The sequence below is a fragment of the Ictidomys tridecemlineatus genome, chromosome 7 (genome assembly GCF_052094955.1).
Source record: "Ictidomys tridecemlineatus isolate mIctTri1 chromosome 7, mIctTri1.hap1, whole genome shotgun sequence".
Taxonomy (NCBI): domain Eukaryota; kingdom Metazoa; phylum Chordata; class Mammalia; order Rodentia; family Sciuridae; genus Ictidomys; species Ictidomys tridecemlineatus.
Genome location: NC_135483.1, coordinates 92221931 through 92245465, shown reverse-complemented (window position 1 = coordinate 92245465; position 23535 = coordinate 92221931). Strand labels below are relative to the sequence as shown.

At 39.7% G+C, this 23535-nt stretch overlaps 1 protein-coding gene across 8 annotated transcripts in view; it reads right to left on the bottom strand.

Moving 5' to 3' along the window:
• Positions 1–23535, bottom strand: part of Nckap5 (NCK associated protein 5) — a 910861-nt gene that overhangs the window by 177726 nt on the left and 709600 nt on the right. For all 8 annotated transcript variants that reach the window (XM_078017217.1, XM_078017216.1, XM_040294086.2 and 5 more), the window contains 3 exons: positions 22691–22759; positions 13108–13146; positions 4427–4546 (listed from right to left, as the gene is read on the bottom strand). In XM_078017217.1, the coding sequence (XP_077873343.1) occupies positions 4427–4546; positions 13108–13146; positions 22691–22759 (228 nt within the window). The remainder of the gene's footprint in view (positions 1–4426; positions 4547–13107; positions 13147–22690; positions 22760–23535) is intronic.

Below are 23535 nucleotides of genomic sequence, written 5' to 3'. Positions count from 1 at the left end.
TATCTTCTCTTTCACTCCCCTGCCTCTCTTCTACTGCTTAAACCAAATTATCATAAAGCTCTCTTAATGATTTCTTCTTATCTTACTTCAACCATGTACATTTGAAAACACCCAAAAGGCAAACATATAGACCTTTCTGAACAAAATACATACACCAAAAACTGTATAATGACTAACATTTTCCAATTTCTCTGAGTGATCATTATCCTAGAAAAGGTATCTCCATGTTGGCCATTCACTTGACTGTTCAGATCCAGATAGTCCTGTGTGGTTATGTTCACTACACAGTGGCAACAGCAAAGATTATAAATGCCTGTGTGTATTAGAATAAAATGATTTCAACATTATGAATTGGGCTCCCAGGTGCAGGGGATTGGCACAGATACATATGGTATTTTCTCCAAGAAAAGTATAATTTTATTGGGATTAGAACCCCTTCCCTATTTTCCAGAAAAAAAATTATATAAGTATTAAGCCATCACCAAGAATACACTGAGCATGCATTATGGACAATGAAGAAAAGCCATGCTCAGCCTAGGTCTATAAACAGATTACTACCAGGTTGAAATGAAAAGTAATCAAGAAACCCCCAATTACTTAAGTTGCATTGGATGACTGTCCTTGTCACGAGAGGTCAGGATCCCATAATCCCACACAGGCCATGGACTACCAACACTGCATGACCTCCAGCTGGGGGAAAGTTCAGAGAGGACCGCCATAACCCTGAAAGATCCCCCAACAGGGCAGCACAGGCTGGATTTCAGAGATGGGGATGTACTGCTTATGAAAAGGTGGAGGGCTGAGAGTGTGGTGTCCTGCCAAATCAGACTCATGGGCAGATTTACACTCTGAAAATAATGATTCAGAGGAGGAGAGAAATGAATAGGATTTAAAAACTCTCTCATTTCATTTGAAATATAATATAAAACAAAACACTAGCAAAAAGAAAAAAAAGTACTCTAAGAAGTGACAGTATATTTTTGCACCTTGGTTCTAAGCTGCGAGACACTCCACTGCTTATGTAAATGATCTATAACATTCTTTTCTTTCTATCTTGGCCTATGGATGTGGGAGTAGGACCCTTTGAAATATCAGATCAAAAAGGAAAGACAAAAAAAATACTGTCTTAGTATTAAAATATGAGAATAATATCCTATCAGGACAACGATAACACAGTGTCCAAAACAAGACAAAGGCAGAACACATAGGTGAGGGGAAATGTTAGATGCCACAGACCAGGAACATTTCAGAAATATGTGAATACAGCAGGCTCTGCATGGTGATTGCACTGCAGAAGGCCTTCCAATCGGACTTTGTCACAGGTGGACCAATCACTCTGTTTATCCAAATGTCACTTAGAGCAGAAAGTCATCAAAATGGTCCTCTTTCTCATTCATGTTCCACACAAAGGGAACATGGAGGTTACTATCAAGAAGGAATGGACTTGACTGCCAGAGTTTTCCAGATTTAAATCCTAACTCTGGCAATACCACCTGTGTAACTAAGCCTTTCTTTGTGTCCCCATCTCCACAGTGAATGCAAAGGTAGGGTCCTACCTCGTGGGACTGTAAGAAATTAAATTAGCAAATGGTGTAACTGTTGAAGAACAGCACTGACATGTGGTAAGCACTATGCATTTCAATCACATTTTTGGTAAGGCCAAGGCTACTTCTTTGCCTAGAGATCCTATTATCAGAGTTTCCATTAAAACCATACGAAGAGCAGTTTGCATGCAGAATCCCTCTACATTTAGTATGATCCAACCAATTTGGAGAGGCAGATACCTATATTTATTTTGGTCATGAACACTGATTTTTTTAGTAACTTGCCTTTAAATATTTTTGAAATATTTGGCTTTGTTTTTTTAGAAACAATTCTCATTTTGCATCACAGTTCATTGGTTTATATACTGTGTATGAAATTAATTATTAATTTCTTAATTACATGTTTACCATGACAAGTATTCCTCACATAAACAAATTGAGATACAAACATAACTCATTCTTGTTGGGCATTCAAGCCAATTGGTGAGAGAAGTAAATATGATTAATTAGAGAGCTTTTCATTAGTTTGCCAGCATTCATTAAGTTGAAGGTATGGTTCAGTATGATTTGTAAGAGGAAATGTTGAGTATTGGTTAATCTGACTAAGTAGATTCAGTATAAGATCAATTAGAGACCCCAGTCCCTGTAAGAATATGACTTTATTATTTTATTTGTTGTACTGGCTTATTAAGTCTTTAGAACTAAGCTCAAATTGTGATTTTAATAGAGGGATCCCCAGTCCCTTTTATTTTGAGACAGGGTCTTGCTAAGCTGTTTAGGGCCTAACTAAGTTGCTAAGGCTGGCCTTGCGTGTGCAATCCTCCTGCCTCAGCCTTCAGAGTTGCTGGGATTACAGGTATGCACCACCATACCTGGAGGGGGGTTCTTCTTAATTTAATTTATCACTCATTCTCCTAGAGATATCATTTTGGAAATGAAATCAATACAGAAATTCATTACCAATGTAAAGCTTTTAATTTTCAGGTTAGTCTCCTCTCTCTCACCTGTCCTCATGATGAACCTGGCTTTGTGTTTTAGGGCAGGCATCCCACTTTCTATCATTCTTCTTCACGTAACTGTTAACAGCCTATCTGTGATAAATATTATTTAAACCAGGATGGCTCCTCGAAGTGAAAACTATTTAAAGAAGAGTACAAAGTTTGTTGACAGAAAATACCCGATCAATAAACACTGAGTTCTGTTGCAAGGATATACATCATCCTCTGCCATTTGAACATGGATTAAAGAAATTCCTGACAGCCAATTAAAAAGCTTAAGCATCTACAGCACATGTGTTTACTATGCACATCAACTATTCATGATTCATAAGTAGGGACTGCAGATCCTTAAACAATATTCCAGAAAAGCCTTAAGTTAAAACAGGCGAAACAGAAAAAATTTGTGAAGATGCAACAGCTGTTAAAAGTAATTATAATATTGGATCTTGATTATGAGATTGCAAAAGAAACATGACTTTTTACAAATGCAAGATCCTTATGACAAACATTTATTGTGATTGGGACCAGGAAATAGAATAGAGATAAATGACTTCCCTCTCTCCCCCACCATAATTTTTGAGTCATAAATTATGAATTATGCTCTAACAGATAAAGCAGAGAGGAAATTAATTTAAGAGATGAGATCTATTTTGTAATTCAGAGAGCTGTTTTATTTTAATTTGGGGGGGGCAAATTACATTTTGATATTCAGCTTTACCAAACATCTTTCTTTCTCTGAAATGAATCACAATTTCCCATTATTTCTCTGAGGAGTCGTAAGATGTTCATGCCAAAATTTGGAGGGTAAATTAGTTACAAAGTCTGGGCCATTTAGAAAAGTACTGTCCAGGAGTGCTTTCTACAATAATGAAAATATTCTACTCATGTACTGTCCAATTTGAATATCTGGACTGTAGCTAGTTTGACATATGACCATAGAGTTAATTTCATGTCAATTTCATAAGGAAGAATTTAAATAGCACTACATGGCTATCGGTTCCAGTGCTGGACGGTGTAGTCTAGATGATCAGAGGGCGCAGAAGGGCCTTCCTTTTGGCCACCTGACCAAGCGGCTGTGGGTTGCCCTTTGTAAATTGCACAAGGCGCCTGTGGAGCCTGAGTGCACCCTCTGACAGCTGAGTCCTGAACAGCTCTGAGAAAAGCTCAGAGGGACTTGTTTGAGCAAATATGCACAATAATAGGATCAGAAAGATGGGAAACAGCAGAGCTTGGCCCTGCAAGCCCCCTCTACCAATTCATGTGATTCCTGGCCATGGAGTGTATTCCTCAGTGCTTTGTCAGGGACAACTTCAAAAGGATTCAAGTGGCTTGACTCTCCTCAACTTTCCATGTTATGGAGTAAAATGAAGAAAGAGTTCAGTTAGAGTAACTAAAAGACCTGCAAAAATACTGAGATAGAATCCAGGAAGTACAGTGATGTGAAGAGGGACTCTATAGAGAGAGAGAGTGATTATAGAAAAACAAATCCCAGTTGCATTTTTTATTATGGAGAATTGGAAATACAGAAATGCTCTTTGTCATTACATAGAACTCTCTCTTGCTTATCATGGAATGCATGGTTCCTCATACTAGTCCCCAAAGCTCTCAATTATTTCCTAAGTTCATCCCATGGTTCCACTTATTTTACTGGAGGACACCCTTGGATTGTCCCTTTTACCTGTGTATTCTTTGTTGGTGCATTTCTTTATCTGCATGTAGCTTTCAAAAAAGTCAAGAATCTAAAAGATTTTCAACTTTAATGACATCTCCTGAGACAGGGAAGGATTGGAATTTTGGTACACTATGCCTTGCCTCTAGAGATGCTGGTGATTTTTGAAATTAAGTAACTTCCTATCAATAGAATTTTAGTAGCAAAACACATACCTGCAGGAGCAGATCAGAAGTTGGTCGGACTCGCTGTTGGAATAGGATGCTTAGTGTTCGGTTCTGTTGTTCCAAATCAAACACTCTTGTTTTCAACTTTACACACTCCTCCCTTAGATCCTACAACAAACACATTGGAAAGGGGGGAAAATGTCTATAATGGAAAGACATCTTTGCATATTATAATCATATTTTATACATTTCAGACACATTAGTAAAAAAAATAGGATTTTTATTCTTCGAAGTCCCCCCAAATAAATCACAAACAACATTTTCTTCCACAGGCCATTGTCTGATGGAATTATTATGTGCAGAGAAGGCCAATTTAAAAAAAAAAAAAGCACCTTGAAATCAGAAGTGCATTAATGTAGCATGCTATTTTTGAAGACTCTAAATCTTAGCGATATAAAGTCAATTTAAATTTCCACCTATATATTCTGCCTTTTCACTGTCTTCATGAAAGCAATCACAAAGCACAAATCACAAGGACAACAATGTTTTCACAATGAATAGAGATTTGATGAACTAAAGAAACTATCACTTTTGATGGAGTCTTTCGATGTCATTTGTGGAAATGAGTTGAGATGCTTGGCGCCTTGGCTAATAGAGTCAGCGAAGCATTTAGTGGGAAAGGGGTAGCTCTGAAGTGAAGGCTTTTAAAAAGCACTTACAATTTGTCCAGCCAGTGGATTTCCAAATCTTTTGGGGGCATTTGGGTCTCAGTGCCAGAGAAGAAATACAGTCAGCCCACCGGGGCAACTTTTCAGAGGAGCTAGAGTAGCTCTTTTGAATAGTTTATTCCCCAGTTCACAGGTAGGGAGCTGACACTGGGGAGCTTTAGGAACCCCAACAGGGAACTGCCTTCCTATGGCATCTGTGATAAAGGTATTTGTGGGCTTAATTGTCTGCACCTTCCCTATGAGGTTCAAGACAGACTCAGTAGAATAATGCCTTCAAAAGCTTATCCTTTTCTACATTTCAGACTTAATTTTTTACTATTTCCTAATGTTTTTAAAAAAATGTATTCTGCTCTTTTGGAGCAGAGAACATGGGTCTGCTTGTGGTTCCTGAAAGCGCTATACATTCCTGCTATCCTCTCCTATCTGCCATCAATTTCTCTTCTCACCTCCTTCTTTCAGACCATATTTGGCCAGCTGATTGAAGCCCACTTCCAACTTCTTCCCCTCTGACACTTCATATGGTATCCCCCAAAGACTGCTCCCTTTCCTGAATTCCCATAAGTCCCATGTATCCTCTGTGATATTTAGCATATAATACTTATGTATTAATCCCATTTTTTTTGTGGTGTAGATTTCTCTTGTCAATTAAATGACCTTTCCTTCAGCAGGCCAGCACAAGATACAAAATAAACAACCACACCAGCATATTGCTCTTAACACTCTTTTCATTCCATTGTCTAGCACAGCACCATATATAGTAGGAGCTTAATAAATGTTTGTAATTACTTTGCTAGAAGCAATGGCAATGGCGGTTCTATTCTCCAGTGATAGGCATGATAGAGTTCAAGTTTCTCAACACTTCTAGTTTGTGGATGTCTGTATTCTGCCATGGGGCAGTGACAGGCCTTAGTCAAGGCTCTTGCAAGAAAGGGAAAGCACCAGGTGACAGGTCTGATACCCAGGGCCTGATGGTGGTCACAGAGGTGAGTGGGCCTGATCCACTACTTTGTATCAACCTAATTGTAAGGCTAGAGAGATCTTATTGCTGAAATTGTACATGAGCACACTCCATCATACCCTGTAGGGTTAATTCTACTTAAAAGGGGCAAAGAAACAGTCCAATGTGTAGCTCACTGCACAGTTTATATTCTCTTCCCCCTTTTAGCTAAATGGGTGAAGTTCGTGCAAAGATGTTTTCAATTGATTTGTTGTTAGAATGTAGGGGACAGAAAATTGATATCATGCTTGGAATGATGCACCTGGACACAAGGTTCTGGAGAAGCAGGACTGAGCATTTGTACTCAGGGGTACTCATTCCTTTGCCAGAGGCCATTGTCGGGACCTACTTCCTAATCAAGTCACAAGGCCAGGTTTGCTTGTTTCTTTAGAATTCAGCCTCTGTGTTTCACTTATGCTAATTTTTGTTCTTAGCATGCGTATAACACTAATTGTTTTCACTATTACTAATTAAGCAATTAATAAAACTTGACTGTGGGGTAGATAAATATTAATAGTACCCATTGGCTAGGAAAACACAGTCATTTTCATTTGTAGGTGGTGATATGGAAACAGAAGCATTCAAGTGTGGATTTGCAAGGAAAAAAGGGGACCTGAAAACAATAGCACTTGCAATTTTCAGCAGTAAAGCTGAGAAAAACTCAGAAGAGTCCTCAAATGAGTAAAATAATGAAAATAAAATATCCATATGCTCTACAGAGAATTTTTATATAAGTAGCCAGATTTCAATAGCCGTTAATAGTAAACTTAAGGCAAAGTAATTCATTCAACTCAAAGCATAGTAGTTCTGTAGTTCATTAGTGGGAACACAGCCCATCCATTCTGAGAACTCTCAGTTTATCACTCTTTGCTCATCCAGTGCAGCATATGGCAGAGGGGACAAAGGAAATGTGATACTGGTCTTACATCACCGAGAAACAAATTGAGCTGGTCTGAAAATTTGCAGACTGGAAAAAAAAATGTTTGTATTGTTTTAAACATTCTTAATATGTTCCTTTATGCTGCAGATGGTCACGGATGCCAGATCGTCACTATCCCATTACATCCCAGCCATAACAAAAATACACACAGGCACTATCAGAGCAGACAGAGAGAGAAAAGCACCTCTGACTGCCATTGTGGCACCTGGACAGAGGGTGGCAGCTGGCTGCCTTTGCTTCCTCTGTGCTCACAATAGGAATCCGATGACACAAAGGAGCAGATGACACATTTAGACTGGGTACGGGAGCAACTCTTCTGACCCTGTCACTTCCAGAGACAAGACCTAAAATAGCCTCCCCAGTAAAGCTTTAGAAATCAAACAACTCTCCTCTGTTTGGATGTCACAGTCTGGGATCATGACGGTAGGCGGAGGCTGCACCATCTGTCCCCTCTCACAACATGTTTTTTTTTTTTTTTTTCCCTGCTCATTCCTTAACTATATCTCAGACATCGACAGGTAGAACTTGCCGAAAAATATAAGGCTATCCCTTCTTATCTCTTCTGTCTCTTCTGATATAAAAAGGGAGTGCGATGGTTAATTTTATTGTGCGGAAATAACGTCAAAGACTTCACTATGTTTAAGATCAATGTAATGGTCTCTGGGTTTGAGAAAGTAGCCAAGCCTGTTCTCTTCTCAATGCACATGTCACTATCAAACAGAAATAGAGACAAAAGGACTATAGCTGACCTTGAAGGGAGCAACATGATAGACTAATGTAAAGGGCCCCTGTCATCTTAATGGTCCCAAACCACAATTTCACCCAAGTACAGGCAATGCAATTGCAATTACATTGTAATCCAGGTAAGTTTCACCTGCACCTGGGCTGAAAGAAGATTCTGGATCCACTGTTATACAGGCCTGTGGGAGTGTAGTTACTTTATGCACATGAGGAGTAAGACCATTACCAGCTCAAGGCTAAAGTCAATTTTAAAAAATGCTTATGTGCATGTAAGAATATTTCACAATGAATTCCACTACCATGCATTACACTTCTACCTAATAAGTTCAGAATTTAAAAAGAAAGAAAATGCTAATGGCTTAGAAAGAGGAAATGTGTTGATTTTCTCATAAAAGTCTTGTTGAAAACTATTTAAGTCCGGATTTATCATGTAAGGTATTACAACAGTATCCTATTCAAAGGCAATGCCCATCATGGGAATATGCCACATTGGGGATGCCTGGGGATTAGAGGGCCTGGGCTCTGCTCCTTGTCACACACATGACCTTGATAGAGTAAATCATTCTAAATAGGCCTCAGCTTTCACATCGATAAACCAAGGCACAGCATACAACTGGGCTTTTCAAGAGATGGGATGTCTCACTGACTTCATGGATGGCTTGTCAAGTGTCAACCTCTTAGTTCTCTAGATCTCTCTCTTTTTTTTTTTTTTTTTGGAAGTAGGGATTGAACCCAGAGCCTCTCGCATGATGATAGGCAAGTGCTCTGTGCTACACACTCAACCCTTTTTAAAAATTTGAGACAGCACCTCGCTAACTTAGGATCCTCCTGCCTCAGCTTCCTGAATAGCTAGGTAGGACTGCAGGCCTGCACTCTTGCATCCATCTAGTTTCCTGAATCTTAATGGCCACCAAGTCTACCAGCTTCTTCTTGTCACATCCCAAGGAGATGTCATTGACACCTCCCACTCTGCCAAATATGCTAAGGCTTCTGTAAAATGAAATGCCATTCTGGAAAAGGCTGCTCATATCTTAGACTAACCACGGACCTCCATACCAGATGCCTGAAAGGTATTATGTTTTCCTTTTTCTTTGGTACTGGGGAATGAACCCAGGGACATTTACCCACTGAACATTTCCAGGTTCTTGCTATGTTGCTGAGGCTGGCCTTGACTCTTGAACAAATGTGTGACTAAATCAGGACAATGCTGAGGACATAGTGAGTGCTGTGGCATATGGGATTATGGACTTGTTATTCTCTGTGTTCATAACTAACCACTGGATTTCAATCCAGGTGTTGATTTCCATTGCATCCCTTCCTTCCCTGTTGACCTATGGTAGGGAAAAACAGTAAATGGGTGAATGGGATCATGGAGGCAGAATGATGCAGTGGATAAGAGGGTGTATGGACTCTGACACTCTGTAGTAACTGGCACACTGAGAAAATTTTTTTCTTATTCCTGCCTCACAGGGTTGCAGTGAGAACAAAATGACATAATCTATTTTAAGTGCTCCATGGAGAATATTGGATATGACTACTAGCCCAATAAATATGAATAGACCCTCTTTAGGGACCAGATTTTACATAGACCATTGTCCAACTGCCCCTTCCCTCAAGGGAAATATACAGGATGCTGGAGTTCTTTAAAGCCTGTCTTTAAAGAATTGTTCGGCTTTCATCTGAATAACTGCACATCTTGATTGTATCACACACTAGCCTGATTCTATAATGGGTGAAGAGAAAACATCATATAAATATTTAGTTACTTTGCTAACAAGCAGATAAAGATGAGATTGTTGATTTGGAGGAAAATTAATTGTGGGGAAAATGCTTTTCTTCCAAGTCTGATGTTAATAGCAATAAAACATTGAAGAACCTAGGAGTTACATTTTCAGCAAATATAACTGACTTAATGATGATAAAGTATATTTCAGATGAAAACAGGAGTTTAGCTTAGATTATTGATTTCACTGTCACTTGTAGACCTGGACCCATGATTTAGAGACTTAAATGAAACTGAACTGGGCTTTTACTGTCAGTTTACTGTTATTGATTGAAAGGGGTACAGTTAGTTCTTCTGAGGAAATCCACAAGTTTTTTTTGTTTGTTTGTTTGTTTTTCCTTTTTCTTTGGTACTGGGGAATGAACCCAGGGGCATTTAACTACTGAACAACATTTCCAGCCTTTCCTATTTTTTATTTTGAGACAGGTTCTTGCTACATTGCTGAGGCTGGCCTTGAACCTGTGATCTTCCTGCCTTAGCCTCCTGAGTTGCTGGGATAATAGGTGTGTGCTACTGTGCCTGAAGAATCCACAGGTATTTGAGATTAAACTGAATTATTCGAACAGAACATTGTATGTACATATAACAAAAAATAAGTGAATGGGAATAAAATGGCTTTTTCCTCCATCAATATTGGTGGACTCTGTTATTCAGGATGGTAGTCCAGAAAAATTCATGATAACGCCGTGAAAAATACTTTCTCATTTTCCTGCAGTAGAGCTGAAGCCAGGGCAGGCTTGCTTGTGTATCACAGGAAATGATCCATTCTAAAAGAGTACAGTTTACCTATTATTTTACATCAAAGATTTTTGTGCATATGTGCAATTTGGATAAATCACTCAAAATTTCTACTTTTACTCTGTGCATACTACATCTGCATTAGAATTAGTTTTCTCATCTGCATTTGGAATGCATTTTATTTCCTATATTGTGCTCTTAATTAAATAAGAAAATTTTTGTCTTTTTTTTTTTTTGGTAGCAATTTTTACAGTCCCTATAAAAGCCAGGAGGCACACATTTCAGCAGAACATGATTCTTTTGGAATCTCCAAAAGCCCCGGCATCTCTCCCTGCCTTGTGATGTCCCTGAGGTATGCTATCTCACAGTGGCACATCTTTCTGTGTCGTACTGCTTAACTGTACCAAAGTAGATTTATCTGTTTACTAGTTATTACCTGGATTTGTAGCTACTTTTTTGTGGCTGACCTGAAGGGTCCCATTTTCCTTTTTACTGTACAAGACAACTTCCTTGTCTCTTTCCAAAGGTATCATTAAAGAGACAGGCATGGAAAGTCTTCCATCAGCTGTACACAGAGCTTCAACAGTGAGCTCTTCTGTTATGGTTTGGATATGAGGTGTCCCCTGAAAAACTCCTGTGTTAAATAACATAGGAATGTCGGAGGTGAAATGATTATATTATGAGGACCATCACCTCCTGGCTTAATCCATTTGGTGGATTAATCATTTAAATGGACTACTGGGTGGGACTGCAGGCAGGTAGGGTGTGGCCGGAAGAAATGGGTCACTGGGATGTTATTTTGGGGATTATATCTTGTCCCTAACTCCTTGAGCAATCTGTCTCTGTCTCTGTCTCTGTCTCTCTGCTTCCTGGCTGCCATGATTGGAACAGCTTTCTTCTGCTACGCCCTTCCACCATGATGGTTCTGCCTATAAAAGCTTCTGGAAGTCTCCTTTAAAAGATAGTTGGTATAAATAAGCTCTTCACTATCTTCGTACTCCTCAAACTTTTATTCTCCTGACAGAAATGTGGGTGTGATAACTGGAGCTAAAGCAGCTATTTTATGCTGACCATGGACTGAATATCTTGAAACCATGAGCCCAAAATAAACTTGTCCTTCTTATTTGTTCTTGTCAGGTATTTCGGTCACAGTGAAGCTAAGTAACATATCTCCATTCCTTAGTTTTGTAATACAATGAACATAATTTTCAACAGGAGGAAAATAGGGATAAAGCCTTTGAAAGAGAAAAGACATTCAAATATGTTGTGGCAGAAATGGTCAGGTGCCCTCCTGATCTGATGCACCTTCTCCAGCCTCCTTAGGTGTGGCTTAGTGGCTAAGACCTGTTCAGAGATTATGGACATTGAACTATGAAAGCTTCTGGAAGTTTCTGTTAGAAGATAGCTGGTATAAAAGCTCTTTACTATATTCGTACACTTTAGACTTTAATTCTCCTGGCAGAAATTTGGGTATGATGATGGGGCTAAAGCAGCTATTTTAAGCTATTAGGGGACTTTAGAAATGGGGGCTATCTCCCATGGAAAAGCAAGATAGAAGGCAGAGACATCCTGGACTTAGAGCTATCTACCAGCCCTGTACTGACTCCGTAGGCATTTACATGTAAGAAAGAAATAACATTTTAGTTTATTTAAGCCACCACTCTTTTGGATATCGGTCACAGTGGAAACTAAGAAGTCTAACTCTACTTATAAAAGTAGTCAAACCTCTTCAATTATGCAATATTAGAGCAAAACCTGAAGCAGTCAAAACTATTTGCAAAAAGAAACATGATACTTCGACAGGAAGGGTAGGAAAGAAGCCTAGCAAAAATGTTATCAAAATATCTGTACATCACAATATCTATACAGTATAAAATCAAAGTAATATTTATGTATGTGCCTGAGAAGTTGTCAATAGCTGATAAAATTCTTTTTAATTAAAAAAAATTGGGAGAGCACCAACTGTGTTGTTCTCATGAGTCACATCCTTGTGAGAGTGCTGCAGGATAGGAGATATCTTGCTGCATGGGAAGTGTCTCTGTTTCACAGAAAGATGAATCAGAACTAATAAAATCTGAGGGACCTAGCAATTAGCCTCCACGGGATATGGGGAAACACTCAGCAAAATTCACCAAACCAGCCAAATTTGGGCAAACGATGACCTGCGTTGACTCACTCTGCTCCATTAACATGGTCTTATGTTGTCTGAAGGCAGAAGAGTGGGGGAACAGGAGGAGACCTGCTGCATAGCGGTTACCCCTTATTCATGTTCCCCTCAGATGGACACATAAAAGAACTGTTCTACCCCGTCCATCTGTAGGATCATGCAGCACCCCAGGGTACAGAACTGTCATGCCTGCCCTATAGCAGAGGAACTACAGCTCAGAGAAGTGAAGTCACTTCCCAGAACTCAAAGGCCTCTGCTGACTTTTAGGCTCCACTGAATGCTGTCCCTAAGTGGACGTTCATTTCACAGAAATTGGAAGAATCTTCCTACATATTTAAGTTCATTTTTACTAAGTTAAAAAAATATAAAGAGTCTGCCACTCCTTTGGGTACATCAAAATCTTTCATTTTCAAGAGGCTTCCAATTACTTTACCCAGAGTTAGTACTTTACAATTCTATTGGTCATTCATTGATGTCACTTCACGTGCCATCTAAAACACCCATGAATTTAGCCAGAGTGAATAAATAGAGATGTATTGCATCTATCAATCACAATTTCTTGGTTTGACAATGTGAGTTGCATTTCTATTCACAGAAGCATTTTGAAAAAAAAATCAAGGCAGAAAGTGACCTACCTTTTGAGTGAGCAGAGCTTGAACAACTTGGTTGGCTACCTTTAAAAAAAAAAAAGAAAAAAAAAGTTGCTGTTTATAATAATGAGACTTTACGCGCATGAACTGTAATTTACCAACAGATACTCCACAGCCCGCTGTGGCTAATTACCTCCTCACTTCCATTTTTTCCCTCTACTGCCAAAAGACCTGATTCTTTTCATAATAAGCCTATCCTTCCAGGTCATATTTCGCTATTTCGGAAGGTGACCTTGTTGCTAATTAAAATGGTTCAGCTGGAAAGATCATTCATACCTTGACTTTCACATTTTCATATTTGGAAAAAAAATAATACCCTTTCATATGTAAAGTACCCCAAGAAGGCTAAAAAAAAAATGACACAGTGCACAAAACATGATCCTAATTATCTGTACACAGTTGCAATACTTTGCTGATTTACAATGTCCTTTGCTTCTCCTTCTTATTCCCTTGCTGTCCCACTGTTTTGCTGCTTAAAATTACTTGCAAGAGGGAAAGCTGAATGGCCTCATCTGGGGTCAACACATTGTTTCCTCTACATCTCGATTCTCTTTATCCACCCTTACGCCATCCCTTGTGGTTGCCACCTGTATTAGAACCGGGTAGTTACTTCCTTCCTCTAATACCCATGTTTTCCTCCTTTCTCAGTAACAAACCCCATGGATAGGGTACTGGGCAAATCCAACTACATTTCCCAGTCTCCCTGTAACTATGTGTCACCGTGTAACAACACTTTGGCCTATAATATAAAAGCAGACTCTTTAGGGGGTCTTATAGGAAATCTGAAAAGAAGAGGACTTTTTCCTTTCTCTGTCGGGGACATGAAAGTGACAGCTGGAGCTCCATTAGCTACCTTGACAGTGGAAGTAATATATTTAATGTATTTGGGTAGAAAAATTGGATAAGCCTGGTCCTGATGATGTTATGGGGCTACATTGTTTCTCTCTGAACTTCTGTGTGAGAGAAAAATAAAAGTCATTATTATTTTGAGTTTCTTCCCATAGACATAATTGAACATAATTCTTTCTGATGTAATAACAGAATCCTAAGTGTCTTCAGGTAATTGAGGATAGCGAGGAAAGCTGGGTCCATCCTAAGGAGGTGAGTCTTGATCAATCTCAACAAATCTCGACAATTCTAGTCCTTTTCAGCAACTAGTTAAGAAAGCAGGTGACACTGCTTGACCTAAAGGCCACACGTAAAACCAGTAACATGTCTCAGAGATTTTTCAAAGATCTGAAATTTGCCAGGTGTGGTGGTGCACATCTTCAATCCCAGCATCTCTGGAGGCTGAGGCAGGAGGATTGCAAGTTCAAAGCCAGTCTCAGCAACTTAGCAAGGCCCTAAGCAGCTTAGTGAGACCCTGTCTCTAAATAAAATCTAAAAAGGGGTAGGGATGTGGCTCAGTGTTAAGAGCCCCAGAATTTAATCCCTGGTACTGAAAGAAAAAAAATCTGGAATTTTATTCACATAGCTATTCATCATTTATATATATATATATATATATATATATATATATATATATATATATATATACATATATATATGTGTGTGTGTGTGTGTGTATGTGAATGCAGATTTCAAGACACCTGAAACCAATCACCTACTAAACTTCACAGTAACCACAAAGCTATGTACCTACATAGCTGGTGCTGGTAAAACTAAGGTGGATAAAGTATTCAAGTGGTGTTTTCTTTTGGCCAGTATGTAAAGTGTAAGAATTCATTAATTCAGAATTAATAACCAAGTCAGAATATTTAAATATCCTAAATATAAGGTACCTTTTCACAATAATTCCTTCCTTCATTTATTTAACAAAAATATTCTAAGAATCTTCTTGCAAAGCTAGATGACTGGGATATAGTGGTATCTGGTAACTGGAATCAGGAAATTATAATTACAATTTTTAGAATTTGAGTACTAGGAATTGAACCCAGGAGTGCTTTAACACTGAACTACATTCCCTGGTACTCTTTATTTTTTTATTTTGAGACAGGGTCTTGTTGAGTTGCTCAGGCTGGCCTTGAACCAAATCTAAAAAGGGATGGGGATGACATTCTCCTGCCTTGGCCTCCTAAATCCCAGGCGTGCACCACCACGCCCAATTTTAACACAGCATAACAGACATGTGATTGCCATGGTAATCCTCACATCAACCCAAGACTATGCAGCACACTTGGCTTTTTTTTTTTCTTGGTGACAAATTTATTTTTGGTGTTGCTAAACTATTTGTGCTTGTTTCCCTGTCTAGTGTAGCAGAACAGATTACAGAAAGAATGTTTTCATGGAGCTTAATTGTTTTTTGACTCAATATTGACAAAATAGCACATCCTTCATGACAGTTGGCTACCAGCAAGTCTCAGAGAAAATTAAAACACAGGCTGTCATCAGCGTTTGGTTAGGAGGCATTCATACCACAAGCAGCAAATGATGAGGGTCCCATTATCCATGATTTATTAGTAAACTGTATGCACAAGAGGGTTTTTTGTTTTGTTTTTGCCCATCAGTAGCTTTTCCAAATTTACCTTGTTTACATTAAGTAAAACAAAAAAGGCCTTCACTGAAACGGACTATGGTTTTGGAGAAAAGGTATTCTTATTAATATTTGAGTGAAGCTCAAGTTCAAAAGCCTACCCAAGAATTACCATGTACAAGAACAAACCTGATGCTCCATTCTTCCTTTAACTTTTCATTCGTACGTGACCACAACAGTGACAAAAAAATTTTCACTTCAAACAAATTGACAACAGCATTACTGTGAAAATGTTTTAGCTTTTAAACATTCATTCCAACTCATAATTTAAAGTCAAACAACATATCTATTCTATTGTTGGCAAATAAAATAAAGCAGGATGGAACTAGTCATGTATTGAATCAGGAACAATGCACCCAAGTTAATTCACACCATAAGTAATTTAGTCTTTTTTTTTTTTAGTGTCAAACTTTGGATTTGATTTACATTCTCATAAAACTGCCGAGTATCAATATTTTCTTTTCTTCCTCCAAACTGGTCTCACTTAAACCATTCTGTGTAACAGTGGTCACATAAAATAGCTCTATCCATGATTTAATGGAAGACATAGAGTAATATCCTAACTGTAACAGCCCACAGGAGAAAATGTGTTATATCTTTGCAATCCAAGTAGTTGCCCCACAGGCTTACAGACTGACACAGTTCCTTCTGGCGTGTACTTTGGACAATTGTTTGCTCTGCCTGAAAATTGAACTAAGATACACTAATACATTATTTCTTTACCTACAGATATGGGATTCTATTACCCAAAAGGACTCACAGGCTCTTTGCAGAAAAGCAGGCAGGTTGTACTAATTCTTTTCTTTGTGCTGTCTAAAAAGACAGTTTCCTAGTTTTTGTTTCTGCTTTTAACAGCTAAGCTTCCCAGATGCATCAATAGAACAGTCGTTTGGAGTTTGTGGCTGCAACCTCTAACTGGCTCACAAGATGATGTTCTGAATGAGCTCCTGCACATAATGCTCTAGCATTACACCCTGAGCACTTGGGTTCCAAATAATCAGACACCAGCAGGCCCAGCTAATGAGAACAAATAACTTCCAGTGTCACCTGCCAGCTTTCTCTCCAAAGAAAGGAAATATAGCAGCTGGGTTGGGCCAGAGGGACACGCAGGGCAAAGCTGATAGTCCTTAAGCCCCTGGCTTGTGTTGCAACCTTCTCGGGGTCTCTGTGGAGACTTCCTCTCTTTACTCTTAGGAAATGGAGCAGAGTTGCAGGTGAAATAGAGAAGCCCAGGAGAACACCTGAGTATATCCCTTTTCCTTCTCAGTAATAATAATAATGAGCTAGCTCCTCCGATACCCAGATACCTAGTTCATCTTCTACCCCACAAGACTTAGCTCTTCCTCCTGCTGGGACACAGGTTCCCAATTCCCCTGGAAGGGGGCAGAGGAAGAAGAAGTTGGAGCTGCTGAGTTATCTATTATTTGTTGCAAAACAATCCCTGAGGCTGGATGAGAAGTTACAGTGGAGAGTTTATTCAGCCAATTCTCAGGGCATTGAGAAGACACCCCAGGGCTCTAGTATAGGGAAGAGGGAGGCGAAACTCAGGGGAGTCAGAACTCAAAAAAGTCTTCTGTACCTTGCTTTCGTACTTTGGTGTGTTATTCTATCATGTGAAGCAACTGTCATTTCAGCAAGGTAACTTGAAAAACTGGTTGAAAACGCACGTGTCTTTGAAGCCGTGCTTTGGAGGAATTTTCTGCTTACTAGACTGAGGCAGCTGGAGAAAAGAAGGAAGAATATCAGGCCAGAATAAAAAAAAAAAAGACTTGGGTTCAAAAACTGCCTGCATTGATGGGACACTGACATGTGGGAGGATGGGGCAGCAACTATAAAACAGAGGAACTGTCTGTCCCTAATGTTGTGAAAACTGCATGAGAAGATGGCCATCATCCAAGAAACCACCTAGGACAGGCCTGATATGAGGTTGTCACTCGATAAATATAGAACATGAAAGGGGCGGGGGGGGTGTTGAACTTCAGAGAATTTGACACCTTTTCAAATAAGCAGCTAAGAAAGAAGGATTTGAAAATAAGAGATTTTATTTTTTCTAAGTGAGTGAGGGGTGTGTGGATGTGTGTGTGTGTGTGTGTGTGTGTACATACACACACACACACACACACACACACAAATCACTAGGCACCCATACTATTCATTTACCAAAACAGCCCTATAAGATAAAAATGAGAAACTAGAAGGGGTATCTGCGTGCCTCACCATGCCACAGGATGAGGGCACTCTGATAATGTTGATCCTGAGTCTTCCTAAACCAAAGCCCATGTGGTCTCTTCTAATTCAAATCAGTCTTTTAAGTGGATCTACTATTTTTTTTTCATCTGATTGATCCTTTGGATAATCTTTTGGATTGCTGCATAATAAATGACTGTTCATCTCAGAGGGGATAACTGAAGAAATTAGTCTAAATATGTATGTGGGATTTTGGGGAAAGTAATTTGGAATTAATTTCCTGCTGCTAGTCTCCAGTCATTCGTTTAGTCATTTAACAAATATGCAGTAAGCACTTAATATAGGCAAAGAATCATGCTGGGTCCTGAAAACATAACGGTCAATAGGATGTGGATGCTGCTTTGAGGTGGCTGGAGGGTGGGCCGACAAGAAGATCATCTATGCATTTCAGGGCCTTGTCAGGAAGTGGGTGCCGGGAGTACATGAAAACCATGAGCAGGATCCTTGTCCATCTACAAGACTGTATCCACTAAGACACGGGTTTTAAAGACTATATAGGGGCCAGATGTGGGATATGCATGAGAATGTCCTGGTAATGATTCCACAATCCAGCCTAAGCATATGGATCAGAGACATGTCAGAGAGATGTTCTTAATGTACTTCTGTCTTTATTGAGTGTTGGCCTAAAATATATTCTGGCATTATTTTTTTTCTATTTCAGAATGATATTCAATAGTCTCATTTTTCTTGCCCTTTCCTGTGCTTTGAAATACAGAAGTTGAAGAAGAACCTGACCTCAGCATCCTCTCTGACTCTATGGGCTGGGGCCCAGCTCTGAGGGTCTGAAGGGGAGGGCAGCTGCTCTGAATTCATAGGCAGAAGCTTCATCACCTGGAAAGATTTTGAATACTGCAAATTTCCTGTCCTAACATAGCATACTGACTGCAAAGAACTGGCCCAGGTCTGAGAAGGGGAAATTTTACCACTCATCTTTCTGATGCAGAAGGTCCTAGGAACAAACTTTGAGAAATGCTGGGATAGAGTTTATTTATTGTTGGCACTAGGGATTTAACCCAGGGGCACTTTACCACTAAGCCATATCTCAGCTTTTATTTATTTATTTTTTTAATTTTGAAACAGAGTCTCACACCAAGTTGCTGAGGCTGGCCTAAAACTTGTAATCCTCCTGTCTCAGCCTCTTGAGTTTTGGGGTGATAGGCATGTACCACCACACCTGGTGGTAGTGTTTATTTTTGGTTCAGAGCTTTGCATTATTAATTCAGAATAACCTAAAACTTCTGCATAGGTCAGTGCTTCAAATTTCAAGGCTCTATCCCAGGCAAGACTGTATCCCAGGCAAGAATCTGATCAGAATCTCAGGGGTGCAGCCTCACCAAAAGCACTTCTGAAGCTCCCCAAGCATGGCCAACATGTACAGGGGTGAGTGCCACTTGCCTTCCCACATGTGAAACTCCACCTCATGGGCTCCATCCAGCTCCTCTGCTGAAGATGCCCTCTCCAATTCTGTCCCCTTCACCACCCACCCACCTGCTCCTCCCTCCATCCTCTGGTGCCTGAGCCATCTGTTCCTGAAGTCTCCTTTGCAGCTCATTTGCTCTGAGTTTCTCTTGGCCCCTTTCTTTGTGATTCTGCATTTTCCTACTTCTGCTAGTTAGGGCCTGCATGAGGTCAACACCCAGTAAAGGTTGGTAGATTACAACTCAGTCCATCTAAATGAAATGCAGTGGTCTTAACAGGTATAATTTTACTTATTATATATATGCCATTACACTTCTGTACATGGGAATAGTTGTTCTGAATGGAATTATGGCCAAAGCAATACTATGAATAAATAGCAATTCACCAATAGCCAGTGAACTGCCTGTCAAACAGGCAGCCTAATAAACTAGATTCAAACATGGAGAACTCTAAAATCCTAAGGAAAAATGAAATGAATCCTTGATTTTACCTCTGTACTTCCCATCAAGGAAATGATGAGATGGATAGCAGTGGAGGTGATGGTGAGGGGTGTGTGTGTGTGTGTGTGTGTGTGTTTGTGTGTATGCATGTGCACTTGTGGGCATGTGCATACACCTATCAAACCAGGGAATATGTAGCTGTGTGTATCTATGCATGTGGGTCTCTTTATTTTTGAGTAAACACCCTCTTTTAGTAGAAAACACAGAAAGAATTTCAGACTCTTGGTGTTTTTTCCCCAAATCCTCAATATATTCTCTGTTTCCCAGAAAATAACAATCAATGCAGATAGGATTGAGGAACATTAAAATTTACATGTTATTCACCTGAGTATGTTTTATGAAACCTACCAGCAAGGAAATAACTTACATGAGCCTTACCTTGTTAGTTTGTCTAATTAGTATAAAGTCTTGAACAGAATTTCCAGTTGGCATTATTACTACATTGAACTACCCCTTTGAGAGCATTCTCTTACAATGCACAGAAATGGATTGTCTACCTCATGCAATTAGTTACAAAACAACTGGCATGTGTAATCAGGGGCCAGTTTTTGTGAATACAAAACATTTGCATTGCTCAGAGGTAGTTCTTTGTTGTAATCACCTCTTTGGCAACTGTTAATTTTTGCAATTAAGAACAGAGGGACTTCCCCTCTGAAAATTCTGCCTACATTGGAAACTCTATGAAATGGTTTTGTGGGTAAAAACTTGTGTTTCTCCCGACAAATTCTGACAAGACCTTCAGAACACACAGACATGGCAAACACATAGAAACCAGACCGTGGTTTCCAAAGAGAAATGTTGTGAGCTTTTTGATAGATGGAGAGGGGTGACCTAGGAAAGAACTGTGACACATAAAAAGTTTCTGTGATGTGAGTCTCATAAATTTGACTTTCGAGTACAGATAAAGTCTCATTGGAAATTTCTGTACAGGAGGTTAAAGTGAAACTTTGCTGATCAATGCGTATGACCCAAGGGCATTATTGGTTCCTTTAAACACCCATAGATCTATTTGATCTTTCTTGCCCTAAACTTTGATTGGACCAAGAGGCTGGGGAGCAGGGGTGAGGGCTGCCGAACTGGCCTCTCTAGACCCTGAGCCTTTATGCCTTCTTTTATGTCAACCAACTTTTCATGATTCTTTTAACTCTGGACATTGTAAAGATTATTCTGCTCCTGACAGGGCAGAAAATTACAAACACCATATTGCTTTAATAACCAATGTGTTTGGCTGGAAATATAACGCAGTGAAAATACTGAATATTAATCTTTTTTTCTGGGGACATCTTGGGAGTTCTCTAATCGCATATAAGCAAAAAATACAAATCAGACTGTTCTCAGGCAGGGCTCCCAGTGCAGCAGGCACCAGCACCAACTGGAGAGTCTGGTGACACACGGATGACGACGGGCTCACCCCGAGTCTGATTCTGTGAGTCTCAGTGGGACCCCAGAGTCGCCATTCCTAACAAGGTCCCTGGGAGGTGGATGTTGCCCCTCCAGAAATCATGTTCCAAGAAAAAGTGCTGCAGGAAAACCCCAAGTGTGACCTGTACACTGAGGACAGAGACAGACTCTGAAGAACTATATGGTGATACAGTGGGTGTCATAGCTGGGATGAGAGAAAGCATGCTTTACAGTCTCGCACATCAGCCACCAGAACAGCATGGCTGAAGAGAGGGGATGGAAATGGGCAAGACACATCAAGAGGAGCTTGTTGGAAACATATTTCCTATTTGTTAGTAGGGAGAAAAAGGACTGACAATATTTTGGTAATTCCCACTGGCAGAGTCATAGAAACATAATTAAGTATAGCTTTTCAAAAATCTGTTCAATGAATCTCCAACTGAATCTCCCAGAGCACTCATGAGTTTTAGGATGTTGGGCAAATGCCTAAAGAAGTCCTCTCATTTACGTGATGCCAGCAATCACTAGTAAGTCTCAGAGGCGATATTTCCAATGAGGGGAAAGGCCTGTCCCAGCAGGAAGCCACAGCGGGCATCTCCAGCAGGATGACTGGTTGGCAGTGAGGTGGAAGGCTGAGGGGAGGACAGGGCGAGGCACACTACTGGCTTCCCCCTTACCTGCCCCAAACCCAAACACCCAAGTCTCTGTCTTCATCTCTTTATTATCATCAAATAATATTTATTGAGTTTACTCATGCATGTGGTCCTGTCTCCTTCTATTCTGCTCAAATTTTCTTCCTCGCTTCCCTTTCTCTTTTTGGCTTGTGCTCAATCTACTGATTTTTTCCCTCTGGCTGCCAACTGTGAACATCGTCCCACCCACTCTATCAAGGATTTGTTTTTGTTTTTTTTTTCAGAGATGGCATCCAATTGCAGATGCAACGTGCCCTAGTGTCATTTTTCTCATTCATAGGCAGGGATCACACTTATTGGACAGAAGGAATTGATCACACAGGGAAGCACACTCCAACTGTGCCCTAAGAATATTAAGTAATAACCAGAAGGAATTTACAGATGCCTGTATTTGTAAATAAGAATAGAGGGAGGGGGCTGGTGTTGTGGCTCAGTGGTTGAGTGCTTGCCTCCCATGCTTGAGCTACTGGGTTCACTCCTTAGCACACATAAAAAAAAAATAATAATAAAACAAAGCTACTGTATCCATCTACAACTAAAAAATATATGAAAAAAAAAGAATGGGGGGGGGAGAGAGGAAAAGAGAAGGAGACACACACACACACACACACACACACACTGCTGATCTTCCTTCTTATAAGTTTACAACTTCCCTTTGGAGCAGCAAATGCTAAGGTTCTTTGGATGCTCCTGATAAGCATACACTAATAATCAGATAAGCCTCTGATTATGAGGCTCTGACCAGCCCATATGATGGACCTCTCTATTCACCTTACCTCATCCAGACATCGCTCATACTGTTCTCTTTGATTTTCATTTTCCAAAGCCAAGGCTGAATTCTCCGCCTGCAGTCAGGTACAAAAATAACACAAATGAATCAATGGAATGCTCTGTTGTGTGACAACTCATTCAATACATTTACTAAATATATCTCTTCAGGATCCCAAATAATCTTTTAGAAGTACCTATGACAAGTTCGCTCTAAGTACTATTATAAATATCTCAGGAATGACTTCTGCCTTATCAACTCTCTCACAAAAATACATGATAATTTTAGGAAATGCAAAATTTGATATTCCAAACAGGTAGAAAAATCAAACCATGGCTTGATGTGAGAGTGTTCCATAGAAAGATTACAATGTTTAGCTCATTCAAGGAAAATGTGAATGTAAGAAATGCCTTAATCTACTTCATTAAGACCTGTCACAATCTCACAGGCTCATATTTGTTGAGGCCACAGAAAAGAATCTCAGGTAAAGTCATGAACAAAAGCCGAATTCTGAAATGCTAACTAAACATGTTATTTTCACTGTTATTCATTGACATTTGAATATCAAAAGACAATGAGAAATGGAAGACTTGAACTTGGCTTAAGACACCCTCTTCCCACCATTCTTCTTCTAATTACTGCTTTCATGCTCCACAGGGCCACGTGGGTATGTGAATGTTGAGCGTGGTGACTACAGAACTGTGTGGAAGAGCAAGAAGGGGAGATGTGATCTGGAAAAGCAGATCTTTTAGGAGTGTGAAATGGTGTCTGAGGACCTGGTTCCAGTGTGGCCGCAGTGGTCCTGTTTGTACCCTGAACTGTGCAAGTCACCCCTGCCCAGAGCTGTGACAA